This window comes from Cynocephalus volans, chromosome 4, assembly GCF_027409185.1.
Source record: "Cynocephalus volans isolate mCynVol1 chromosome 4, mCynVol1.pri, whole genome shotgun sequence".
Classification (NCBI taxonomy): domain Eukaryota; kingdom Metazoa; phylum Chordata; class Mammalia; order Dermoptera; family Cynocephalidae; genus Cynocephalus; species Cynocephalus volans.
In genome coordinates this window covers 107019800-107032071 of record NC_084463.1, presented here as the reverse complement: position 1 = coordinate 107032071, position 12272 = coordinate 107019800, and the positions used below count along the sequence as shown (strand labels likewise).

At 42.3% G+C, this 12272-nt stretch overlaps 1 protein-coding gene across 1 annotated transcript; it reads left to right on the top strand.

Moving 5' to 3' along the window:
- The first annotated feature begins 685 nt into the window (after positions 1-685).
- Positions 686-8214, top strand: LOC134377327 (interferon-induced very large GTPase 1-like). Its single transcript, XM_063095983.1, has one exon. The coding sequence runs from the start codon at positions 686-688 to the stop codon at positions 7973-7975; it is 7290 nt and encodes a 2429-aa protein (XP_062952053.1). The 3' UTR covers positions 7976-8214.
- Positions 8215-12272: the final 4058 nt, after the last annotated feature.

Here is a 12272-nt window from a genome sequence, read left to right as displayed (position 1 = left end):
TACCACATGTTCTCACTTATTTGTGGGAGCTAAAAATAAATAAATAAATACACAAACAACCTGGGGGGGAGGGAACAAGACACAACAATTACAATTCCTTGAAGTTGATACGACAAGTGAACAGAAAGGACATTGTTGGGAGGAAGTGGGGAGAGGGAGGAGGGAGGGAGGTTTCGGTAATGGGCCACAATAATCAACAGCATTGTATATTGACAAAATAAAATATTTTTAAAAAGAAAAAAAAAACCAATAAAGAAAATCATTCCTCTATGAAAGTTTGATCCAAAATAAAAATTACTTCAATAAAAAATAAATAAATAAATAAAAATAAAAACAAACATCAAGTTATCAAACTAATGCCTATTTTTAAACTCCATCCCTCAGCTTAATGCTCTCCATGAAATTGATTCTGTATAAGAGGAAGTGCCAAAATCAGGCTATAAAGTTGGAAAATTCCCTGAAAACAAAAAATGAAACCCATGTTGAGAACACTCACAATCATGTCTTACATACAAAAAAAACGTGATAGCAAAAATATATGTTAAAACAATGAAAGGAGAGAATGAAAAACCCTTGGAGACTTGCATCATTAGTGCACTCACACACACTTTTGACTGTGACTTTCAAAGATCAGGACACAGTCCACAGTCTTAGGGCTAACTGAGTGTCTGTTTTTCATACAGCTATGGCCACAGCAGACTACACCCCTGATGAGCCTCTGCTCAGAGACAACAGAAGGCAAGATCTCCAAGAGATGCTGAGAGAAGTGGGACTGGCTGTCGAATACTGGCTGCCCAAGCTTCAGGAACATCTGGGTGTGACCTGTGTCCAGGCCCTACAACACGTAGAAGAAAAAGACCTCCAGAAGCTGAAATCCCAGGCACAACATCCATGGGAGAAAAGGGCCCTGACAAAGCTGCTTAAACTATCACACTCAAATAGTATTTCAGAGTTTCAGGAGTCTCAGGTGGAGATAATAAAGAAAAAGCAGAATCGGGCAGAAAAGGCACTGCAGGAGCTGAGGGACTTGCTTTCAGAAGGAAGGCAGCGACAGGAAGAGGCAGTGAAAAGAAAAGAAGCAGAACTGAGGCAAGCAATGGACATCCCTGAAGAGTACTGGCCACCCCCTGAAAAGCCCCTAAGGGAAGTCATGGAAAACATACAGAGACAACTCAACCTTATCAGGGGGACACTGTCCCACAGGCAAAACCTCCCAGATAGACATCTGGTGAAATGGGCATCTGGAGGTCTGGCCTTACAGGGAATTTACAAAACCAGCCACCAAGGGGGCCTGATAGAGAAGAGGGAGAAGCTACTCAGTGTCCCCAAGGAGTTCTCACTGTCTGGCCCTGAGCATGGCACACGGATGGAAACAAAGGAATTTACATCTTCTCAAGCAGAATCCATGTTCACCCAGTCTATGGAAAAGCTGGGCTTCACTGTAACTGCCTCAGCCAAGGGTGGAGGTTGGGGATTTAGTCTAGAAGCTGGTATGGATCACAGCAAACATTTAGAATCCAAGGAAACCCAACAATCCCATTCTGAGCGCTCTTATTTCTGCTCAACCAAGTTCAGCTACATCCCCCTGGCTTCCTGCCACTTTCCCATTGATCAGCTCCAGTTCTCCAAGGCTGCTCTCCAGGAACTGAAATGCATTGAAGATGTTTTGGATCAGACTGCAGGCCCAGACAGATTCTCCTTGCTGAGGCACAGGACTGAAAACTTCTTCCACAGGTTTGGCTCTCATGCTAACCAAGGCCCTCTGCACCTGGGAGGAATCTACTGGTGGAAGGCCATTTCAGAGGGTTTCCAAAGTGAGCAGCTGGAAGAAGTAAAACGGCAATCAGCAGAGGCCCTGGATATTTACATAAGGGGCAGCTACAATGGCTTTGGAGTGCAAGCTGCCTCAGGTTTGAATATGTCAAACTCTCATTCAAAAACAGCCTATCAGAGAGAAAATTTCCAAAATCTCCAAGCCACTGTCCATTTATCTGTGGCCCAGACAGGTGGCCCACCAGAAGCAGATGGCCTTGCCCAGTGGAACGCTGGCCTCATTGCCAGCAATCAAACCTGGTGTGTCATTGACAGGGGACTTCGTCTGGTACCCATTTGGGACATCATCCTGTCCAGCCACAGAAGTGATTTTAAGGATCCTCTTCAGGTGGCTAACTGCCTGAAAGACAACTACACTGCTCTGACTAACCTCACTGCCCAGATCCAGGATGGAGAGGAGTTACTGAGTGCTGGGAAGGAAGCTAGGGTTTTCCTAGAGGATATGAAATCCTGGGAGGTATCTAATCCCGAAGAGCAGCTTAAAACACTGATACATTTCATGCAAATGTTGAGTCAAAAAACAAAAAGTTATGACACCTGGATTAACATATGCCTCACAGATTGGGATCTGCAGAATTTTCTTGTAAACACTGTCAACTTTTGCAAAATGTCTTCTAGTTATAAAACAAACTTTATTAAATCTCAGTTGCTCAGCCTTCTGGATCCTCACATCCACAAAGTGACAAACTTTCCTCAGTCTTACTCCATAATGCAGTGGATCTCCCAGCCAGAGTCAGAGCAACAGCAGGTCAACATCTCCCAATTTTCTGAATTAATTAAAATCTTAAAAGAAACCCAAAATGACCTCATGGAAGTGAAGGTCAAATCGGATTCCCCAGAAACAGTGGAGAAAGCCCAAAGAAAGGCCACTTATGAGGTCAGTTTGGCTCTCAGCTCCTTCTTGAATTACCTCCAAGAAACAGAGCAGCAAGACACAGAGCTCCTGCTAATTTCCATTGCAGTGGGTGCAGGATATTGTGCAGCAAGCAATACTTTTCAGCATCTTCTGGGGTGTGATGAGTTAATCTTCCTACTGAATGAAATGCAAACTGCCCAAAATAAATACCAGGAGCTCAAACATATTTGCAACTACAGGGCTCAGGCATTCCTGGTGCTCACAGGTCTGACAGCCACAGCTGGAATCACAGCTATTTCTCCAGAAGACAAAATACAACGCATGGCATTGATGAAACAACACCTGGGACAATCACTGTCTAAAGAAGTTGCACATGTTCTCACCAAAATTGGTGCAGATCATAACTGGGAAAACCTAGAGAAAGACTTGAGATTGCTCATTGATGGGAATTATGAAGCCACCGTTTCTTCTTTGCAAATGGATGAGGTGAAAAAGCAATTGCAAAGTCTCTTCCACAGAAAGAAACAGCTCCATGAACCACATGATAATGAAAATAAATGGGAGATAATAAAAAATGGGGCCTTACTAGACTTACTCCAGCGTCTAGGCCTAGAACATTACTACCCCAAAAGGATGTGCAAAGCTAACTTCCATCTGATCTATAACACTTCTGTGTACAATACTCAGCCCAGCTCTGAACAAGAGCTTCCCTTCTACTTCCTGCAGAAGCTACTGATGCTGGATTGTGGGCTGAGACACCTGGTCTTCAGAGATGATGAAAACACAGAACACCATATCTATTCAAGTGCCTCAAATCAGGAAAATGAGGATTTTGATCCATATGAAGACTTTTTTGAAAATGATGACAGTCCCCCTAAATCTTCAGCCACTATGTCCAGGCCCCACATTCACCCAATGGATATTCAGATGGCAGTTTTTCACTGTGCAGATGATTTTGCCAGACAATATATCTTGGCTAAGCTTTCCATTTGCCAGTTCGCCCTCCCCCTTGTGGTGCCTAATCCCTGCACTTCTCAAATTGAATTCTCTCTCTGGTCTCTCAGTCAAATTAGGAGAAGCTGGCAGCAAGCAAAGAAATCACCAAAAGAGAAAAACAGTTACAAGGCTCAGCAAATGTGTCGTGTCCCCACCTCAATTGTGTCCTTCATTAGAGTTGGAAATGGCCTCTCTGCTTCCAAATCTCTGATCATGAACTGTCTTCTTAGTAAACGTAAACATGATGTGTTTTTCCACCGGCACTGCAGAGGAAGCAGCAAAGACTGTCTCTTGATGAGGGGCGTGGTGGAAGTCTGCTGGTTCTGTCCTGTGGGGGAAGATGAAGACAGATTTGACAACTGTGTGACCTTCACCAATCTTCATGGAGATGCAAAAGAACATGAACGGCAGCTCACCTTCCTAAAGGAGATCTCTTCTCTCATTGTGGTCCTCATGTCAGCTGCTGATGACAATAAAGAAAATCGAAAACTTGTTCGTGACCTTGGGCAGTCATCAAAACCTTTGATCTGCTTGCTTGATGACAAAGAGAAAACCATGGCCAATAATTCTGGCCAAAGAGTGAAAATTGGCATCAAGAATAGAAATGAGGCAGAATTAACAGAGGAACTCACAGCAACAATCAGACGTTTGCTAGGGCTCTCTGACACTGCTTTCAGCTTAGAGGACTGTTCCTGGATTGCTCGTAAGCAAGGATTCCTTATTGATGAAGACCAGAGAGATTGCAAGGAAGCCAAAGAAAAGGCGCAGACTCTAATGGCCCTCCTGAGTGAAATGAAGTTGTCTCAGATGAAGGAAAACTTACTACCCCTTCAGGGAAAACTGTGGCACCTTTGGTGTAAGAAGGACAAGGAACTCTATCATCTCAGAGAAAAAGGGAATCGGAGCATTGAACAACACAAGAGTGAGATTGAGGCAGAAAAACAAATAATACGGCATCATCAGTTGACCAGAGCCTTTCCTCTCAATGATTTAATGCGATCTGTCCTTCAGATTCTCCAAGAACATTCAGAAACTCACAGCAAACTCTACTTCTTGCAGTGGCTGAGTGTGTTTTTGGACAATCTGACAGCAGAACACTTAGAATACCTGCATGACAAGCAAAGATCTTTGTGGTCACTGGTCCAGACAGAAAAGAAAAAGACACCAAAGAGCAACTCCCTGAAAAGCTGGCAAGGTGAGATAGAAGCCATCTCCACAGAGATTAGCAACTGTACCTTGGGAATTGAGCAACTTCTCAGAGAAGTTGGCCAAATCTATGAAGCACTTGAAGAAACTTCCTCTACAAAAGATATACTTTTTCTCACCCTTCCTCAAATTGCTGCAGACCTGATGATATCTGGTGTTCCCATTGAATTGATGGATGGTGATGCTTCATATGTGCCTCTAAAGTGGGTAGCTGCTGTTTTTGACAAGGTCTCTGAGAAACTTGGAGACAAACGGCTATTTGTTCTCTCTATCCTTGGCCTGCAGAGCTCAGGGAAGTCCACCCTGCTGAATGCCCTTTTTGGGCTACAGTTCACTGTCAGTGCAGGCAGGTGTACCCGGGGAGCCTACATGCAGCTCCTGAAGGTGGAAGAGACATTCGCAGAGGAACTTGGCTTTGACTTTGTGCTTGTTGTGGACACAGAAGGACTCCGGGCCCCAGAACTCAGCAATAAATCTCAGAATCGGGACAATGAGTTGGCTACCTTTGTCATTGGACTTGGAAACTTGACTCTGATCAATATTTTTGGGGAGAACCCATCAGAGATGCAGGATATCCTACAAATAGTTGTCCAAGCTTTTCTGAGGATGAAACAAGTGAAAATCTCTCCAAGTTGCTTCTTTGTCCATCAGAATGTGGGGGAAGTTACAGCTAAAGACCAAACCATGGAAGGACGAAGGCGGCTAGAGCAGAGACTAGATGAAATGGCAGCAATAGCTGCTGAACAAGAACAGTGCTCAGACATAACCCGTTTCAGTGATGTCATTAAGTTAGATGTCAATACTCACGTCTGCTATTTTGCACACCTCTGGGATGGCAATCCCCCAATGGCCCCTCCCAATCCTCGCTACAGCCACAATGTCCAGGAACTGAAAAGTAGAATTCTTATGACTGCCAAGCAGGAGTCCAGGGCAAGCATCATGAAGATATCAGATGTAAAATTCCGAGTTCAAGATTTATGGAGAGCCCTGGTGAGTGAGAACTTTATTTTCAGTTTCAGGAACACTCGAGAGGTCATGGCCATGAGCAAACTAGAAACCATATATAACTACTGGACTTGGGAGCTGAGGAGTCACATACTAGACTTGCAGAACCAGGTGATGAACCAGATTCAGAATGGAAAAATCCAGACACTTGAAATAAGCATGCTAGAAGTTCCAGTTAAAGAAAAGTATGAAGCCATCAAGCAAGAACTTGAAAAATATTTTAATGAAGACCCAGATAGTGAAATACTGGTTCAATGGAAGGCAAGTTTTGAAAATAAGCTAATAATCCTTAAAGAGTCACTTATTTCAGACAGTAAAAGAAAAGCCAATGAACTTCTTAGTTTCAAAAAAAGTCAAGAAAGGCTGGATAAGAAAAAGACAGATTATGAAAATGAATTATTGGAAAGGAGCCGAAATTTGGCTCTAACTGTAAAGGGTAAAGAATTGACTGAGGAAGAGTTATATAAGAAATTTAATCCACTTTGGGAAAAATGGGTCTGTGATGTGTCATCAACTTCCCCTCACATCAAAGAGCCTAACATTGATGTGGATTCTGAAAGCATCCTTTTGGACTATTTCAAAAAGGATATCAACAGGAAGGACATAATGCACAGAGATTCTAGAGAGAAGTTTCAAATCGATTATGGAAACCATATTAAAATGAATAAGAAATATCACTTGATCACAATGCAGTTAGAAGTCTGTGATAGAGAGGCCATTAATATGACTACTGAATGCATTGTTTCAAGATTTGATAAAGTTATTAACAACATTTGGAGGCAACAGAGTGATTACAACCCAAGTTATTTCCATGAAATCCTGAAAATAATAGATGAGGAAGTGAAATCTGCATCCACTAAGGAAAGATACACATTTACAAGTAAATATAATGTTGACTTATCTTTGTGTTTATTCCAAAGAGCATCACAGAATTTTAAGGAAATGCACAGGGCATTCAAGAGAGCAAATGATCCTGTAAATTATCTGGAAAGCAAGAAAGATGATTTCTTCATGAGTTTTAAGATTTCCTGCCAAGGAGCAACGTCTATCAAAACATTTGTTGATTTTCTGTGGCACAAGCTCACTCCTGCCGTGTCCTCCACCATATGGGAGAAAATGGCCCCTGCAGTTGCTGGGCACATGCGAAGTACCTGCCCTGAGTTCAATGGAAACAGGGCTAACCTGGAAAAACACATTCTCATCTCTCTGGCAGAAGAAGAAAACTTTGATAATTACTGGCAATACATTCATTATCCAGAATCGTTTTTTAGGAGCTACATTCAAAACCATATTAAAAGGTATTGTTCAGACAAAGGAGGTGAAAAAATGAAGATCTTTTTAAAAATAAGTTTAGAAAGTATGAAGAATGCCATCCTCTCTGCCATTCATGAATCCACAGCAGCAGTAGCTAAAGATAAAAGCAGCACTGCATCTGGGTGGTTAGATTTGTTCTGTGAACACCTGAAGAGCAGCTTAATCTTTCCACGAAGAGACTTGGTAAGCATTGAACACCAGGAGATAAAAGATGTTGAGTTTCTCAAAGAAGCCATGAGTGCAGCTTTGGATCCTGCAATGAAGGGAGTGGAAGATATTTTGTCAAGTACACCTATAGAAAAAATGGTTGCTGAAATTGAAAAAACACTCTCTGATCATCTTTGTGGCTGCTGGAAACAATGTCCATTCTGTAAAGCAATTTGTACAAACACAATTCCTGCACATGATGGAGACCATAGTGTTCCCTTCCACCGTTCTCAGGCTGTCAGAGGATGGCATTTTTATAAAACAGATCTCTTTGCAGTTGATTTTTGCTCTAGTAAGGTGGCAAGCGATCATTCATTTATTCTCGAAGATGACCGGAGTTTCCCATATAAGAACTATCGACAGGCAGGAGGAGATTATGCCACATGGAGCATCACCCCAGATTCATCTGCCCAGCTGTATTGGAAATGGTTTGTCTCTCACTTCAGATCAAACCTAGAAGAAAAATATCAGTACAAATTTAGAGATATAGGTAAAATCCCTGATGCATGGGCCAAAATCACAAAGCAGCATGTGATCGATGACTTGAAACAACACTAATACTCAGTGACCACAAAAGAGCCCCAGTATATCAAAAAAAGAGTCCCAGTACTGAACAATCCTAAAGCAACACCTCCTTAGAATGAAACCTTCATTATTTCCATTTCAAAATAAAATATGTAAAAGTAAATCAACATTTTGAGTTGAAGATTTCCTGTAGGGCCGGCCCGTGGCTCACTCGGTAGAGTGCGGTGCTGATAACACCAAGGCCCCGGGTTCGGATCCCATATATGGATGGCCGGTTCGCTCACTGGCGGAGTGTGGTGCTGACAACACCAAGTCAAGGGTTAAGATCCCCTTACCGGTCATCTTTTAAAAAAAAAAAAAAGATTTCCTGTAAAGTCTGTGAACAAGGTCAAACTTAATTAAGCTACTAATGATTTAAGAAACTATTCCTTAAAGGAAAAATATCAAAAAGTACATATTCTTTTTGAATCTCCTAATAATTGAACTTTATTAGGTTCTTATATTTCAATAAGAATTTTTTTTTTCAACATATAAAAATGTAAGGAAATACTTTTCTTGAAGTCAGGCACATTTGTGGCTGTTCACACCATTTGAGTCATAAGGTCATGATCAGAACAAAAATGAAGAACACTCTGGTGCCAATCAAGGACCTAAGAAGGGAAGGAAATCACCCTTTTGCAAACCTACACCCTATGCTAGTTTCTCAAAACTGATGATATAGAGGAATTCTGATGCAAAGAAGATAATTTCTTCATTTTGAACATAAAAGCGTCCATTGGCTTCCATTTACAGGCACACTTTCTACCCCACCATAGCCAGTGAATGCAGACAGACCAGGGAATAGCAACCAAATAATTTGGCTCTTCAGAGCTGTGAGATAGGAATGCTGACTGTCCCCTTTGTCCCCTCAAGTGATTTTCAAGCATATTCTTAGTTTCAGGTCAACTGACTCATGTGTCCAGAAGTAGTCTGGAAGAGAAGAATTATAAAGGAAACAGGTCTTCTTAGACAGTATAGTCTTCCTTTTGTTCTCTGAAAAATAGTCTTGGTGAGAGTTGGAAGCCCTTCCTAATATGGTAAAGTTGGAATGGTGATGGAAATATAAACACTGCACAGCATGCTGCCTATCCCTCATGACACTGCATCCTTGAAAATGTTCAATGTTCAATTAACATGTGCCTAATGCTTTTTATATTTGTTTAATGGATCCATAAAAGCCTTTAACTTAGAATTATTATATACCATATGTTAACTTTGATTTTCAAGCTAAAATTGTTGTGTATAAATAATAATAATAATAAAAGATTTTTGATAAATTCCTCAGGTATTTAAGCAGCATGATTATTAAATGAGCTTCAGATGCTGTTTTCAAGGGATCACACACAAAAAAAATAAATAGAAAGTGGTAAATTGGGATACAGAGATGATGGCTATGTAGGAATAGGGTTTTCTTGATAGAAGCAGAGAGAATAATTCTGCCATCAAGGCAGGGTCATGATTAAAGTGTCAGTGAGTTGGGCATCTCTGGGCAAGGAGATGTCAGGAACAGTGGAGTAGGGAGAATGGAATCAGAAGGACTGATATCATCAAGAGGGGAGACACTGGGTCCAGGTGGAGGTCACGATTACAGATGCCCGGAGTTACAAGCTTAGTAGAGGGATAGGGTTCCCATAGTCAGTAGAATCAGTCTCTCAGAGTCATAGAAAGTGGGCAACATAGAAATACAGCAGTTGGGGATCATCACATCAGTAGATTTAGGGATGTTCCAGGCATTTAAGGCAGAGATTTCAAGTATAGTAGGAAAGAAAGAGTCACAAGGCCTTTAGCGATGGAGCTAGGAGTGTGATGGAACCTACGACAACATCAAATCACACAAATAAGATGTGAGTTACTCATATGTGGAATCACAAATTCAAACTCATAGAAGTAGAGAATAGAAGAGTAGTTACCAGAGAAAGGGTGGGGTGTATGTTTGTCAAAGTGTACAAACTTTCAGTTAGACAGGAGTAACAACTCCTGTTGATCTATTGATCTATTGAACAGCAAAGTGACTATAGTTACTAATAATGTATTATGTATTTCAAAATTGTTAGAAGAGTGGATGGATTTTAAATGTTTTCATATCAAAGAAATAAGTATGTGAGCTAATGAATATGTTGATGTAGAGCTAGGGCTCGGGCTCACAGGGCCCTCAAGCCCTTTGTACAGGCTGTGTCACAAGCCCTTCACATGCAGGTCTACGAGCTAGGTAATAGGAAAAGGTTCTGGGAGTCATGGGTAAAAATTAATAGGCTTTATTTAGAGCTAGGAGCAACAGCCCTAGTGGCTTCCTGGAGCATCCCAAGAAGCACCGTGTATCAGAGCCGTTAATTCTTTATACTTGGATCCATAACCCGGGACATCTAGGTGCCCATACGCAATCATATTAGGTAGTAACCAAGGAACACCTGGGCTTTCGTGGATATTTACAGCAAATGCTCAACAAGATTCTGAACATCTGAGGGGCCCTGGCCATTTTCCTATATTTTACCACCAGTTAATTAGCTTGATATGCTCATTACCATGTATATGTGTATCAAAGCTGTAGCCCATAAATATAGATAATTATTATTTGTCAATATAAATGAAATATAATAAAGATGTTGTTGAGAAAAACAGGAAAATGTCAGGGCCCCTGGGATATACAGAACCTTGCTGAGCAGTTGCTGTAAATATCTTCAGGTGTTCCTTGTTACTACTTAATGTAAGTTGCGTATGAGCACCCAGGTGTCCAGGGTTGTGGACTTAAGTATAAAAGACTAACAGCTCTGTTCTACAATGCTTCTCAGAACTCTCAGAGAAGTCACTAGGATAGTTGCTCCTAGATCTGAGTAAAACCCATTCATTTTTCTATACCTATGGCTCCTAGAACCTTTTTTTTTTTTCTATTACCTAGCTCACAGACCTGCGTGTGGAGGGTTTGTAACCCAATCTGTGCAACAGACTTGAGGGGTCTGTAAGCCGTAGCTTTACAATTGACATTGTCAGCAGGATATTTGAGCAGGTACAGGAGCCAAAAGCCCTTGGAGAGGGAGGAAATGTGGCTACTCCTGAATATGTTGTGCTCTCTGGCCACTTTCCTGTTGACCGGGATCTGATTGCTGCTTGCTATACTACAAGTCAGCATAGACCAGGCACTCCATGAAGCAGTGCAGCCTCGGAGAGCCCCTTCGGAGGGGGAGGAAATGTGGCTACTCCTGAATATGTTGTGCCCTCTGGCCACTTTTCTGCTGACCAGAGCCTGGCTACTGCTCACTATGATACAAACGGATCGAGATTTAAAGAAGAAAGCAGAGCTGTTGGAAGCACAGATAATCTGTCTGGAGGATGACATGCTGCAACTGGGCACCCCCACCTCTCACACCTGGAAGAATGACAAACCCAGTGGTGAGTTGGAGGAGACTTTGCATCTCCAGGCATGACCTGTTGTGCACTAGAAACTGAAACACAAGCAACCTATAGGACCAGGTAGACAACTGGCAGGTGATCCACAGGTAACTGAATTCACTACCTATGTCCCATATACCCAGGTTGAATTAGTTGATTTAGGGAGACAGTTCTGGCAGAAACAGGGGGAGCCCCTAGCTGCTTGGCTGCTGCGGTTATGGGACCTAGGGGTGGATAATGTGATGTGCTCTGGTGAGGAGATGGAAAAACTGACCTCTATTACCATGGACCCATCCCTGAGGCAGTGGCTGCAGAATAGCCGCAGATATGCACAAGGGCCAGATAATCACTCCTTAATGGAATGGGTGAGTGCAGCTGCCTGAACTGTGGGGACACATGCTGGAGAACTGTCCAAGACTGTGAGTAAATGGCAAACATATACTGACTTGGTTCAAATAATTCGGGAGCTGGGGATGAGGCAGTCCATGTTTAATGTGAACACTCGTGGCCCGGATGATGAAAATTTTATAGGCAGCATGAGAGACATAGTACTGCAAAATGCCCCATCAACATCCTTCGGGTCACTGATGGCCATACTGGCCCCATACATTGGTCATTCTATACATGAAGTAATGACCATGATAGCTAGCTCGGGTGAAGTAGAGGAGAAAAGACAAGCAAAAGAGGTCTGGAAGGTGGCTAAGACCCAACCCCTAAGAAATTATCAGGATCTTACCCAGAGGGGACCAAGCAAGACTAGCCATAAGCAGATGTGGCTTGACTTGCTTGCAGCAGGGGTTGATAGCAAGAAAACTGACCGGCAGCCAAATGCAGTCCTGTTTGCCTTGTGGCAGCAATTACACTCTGAGCAGCATTTCACTAAACATCCAGAAACAGGTAGCAA

Coding starts and splice junctions, on each gene's coding strand:
- LOC134377327 (XM_063095983.1), top strand. CDS start 686: ATGGCCACAGCAGACTACACCCCTGATGAGCCTCTGCTCAGAGACAAC.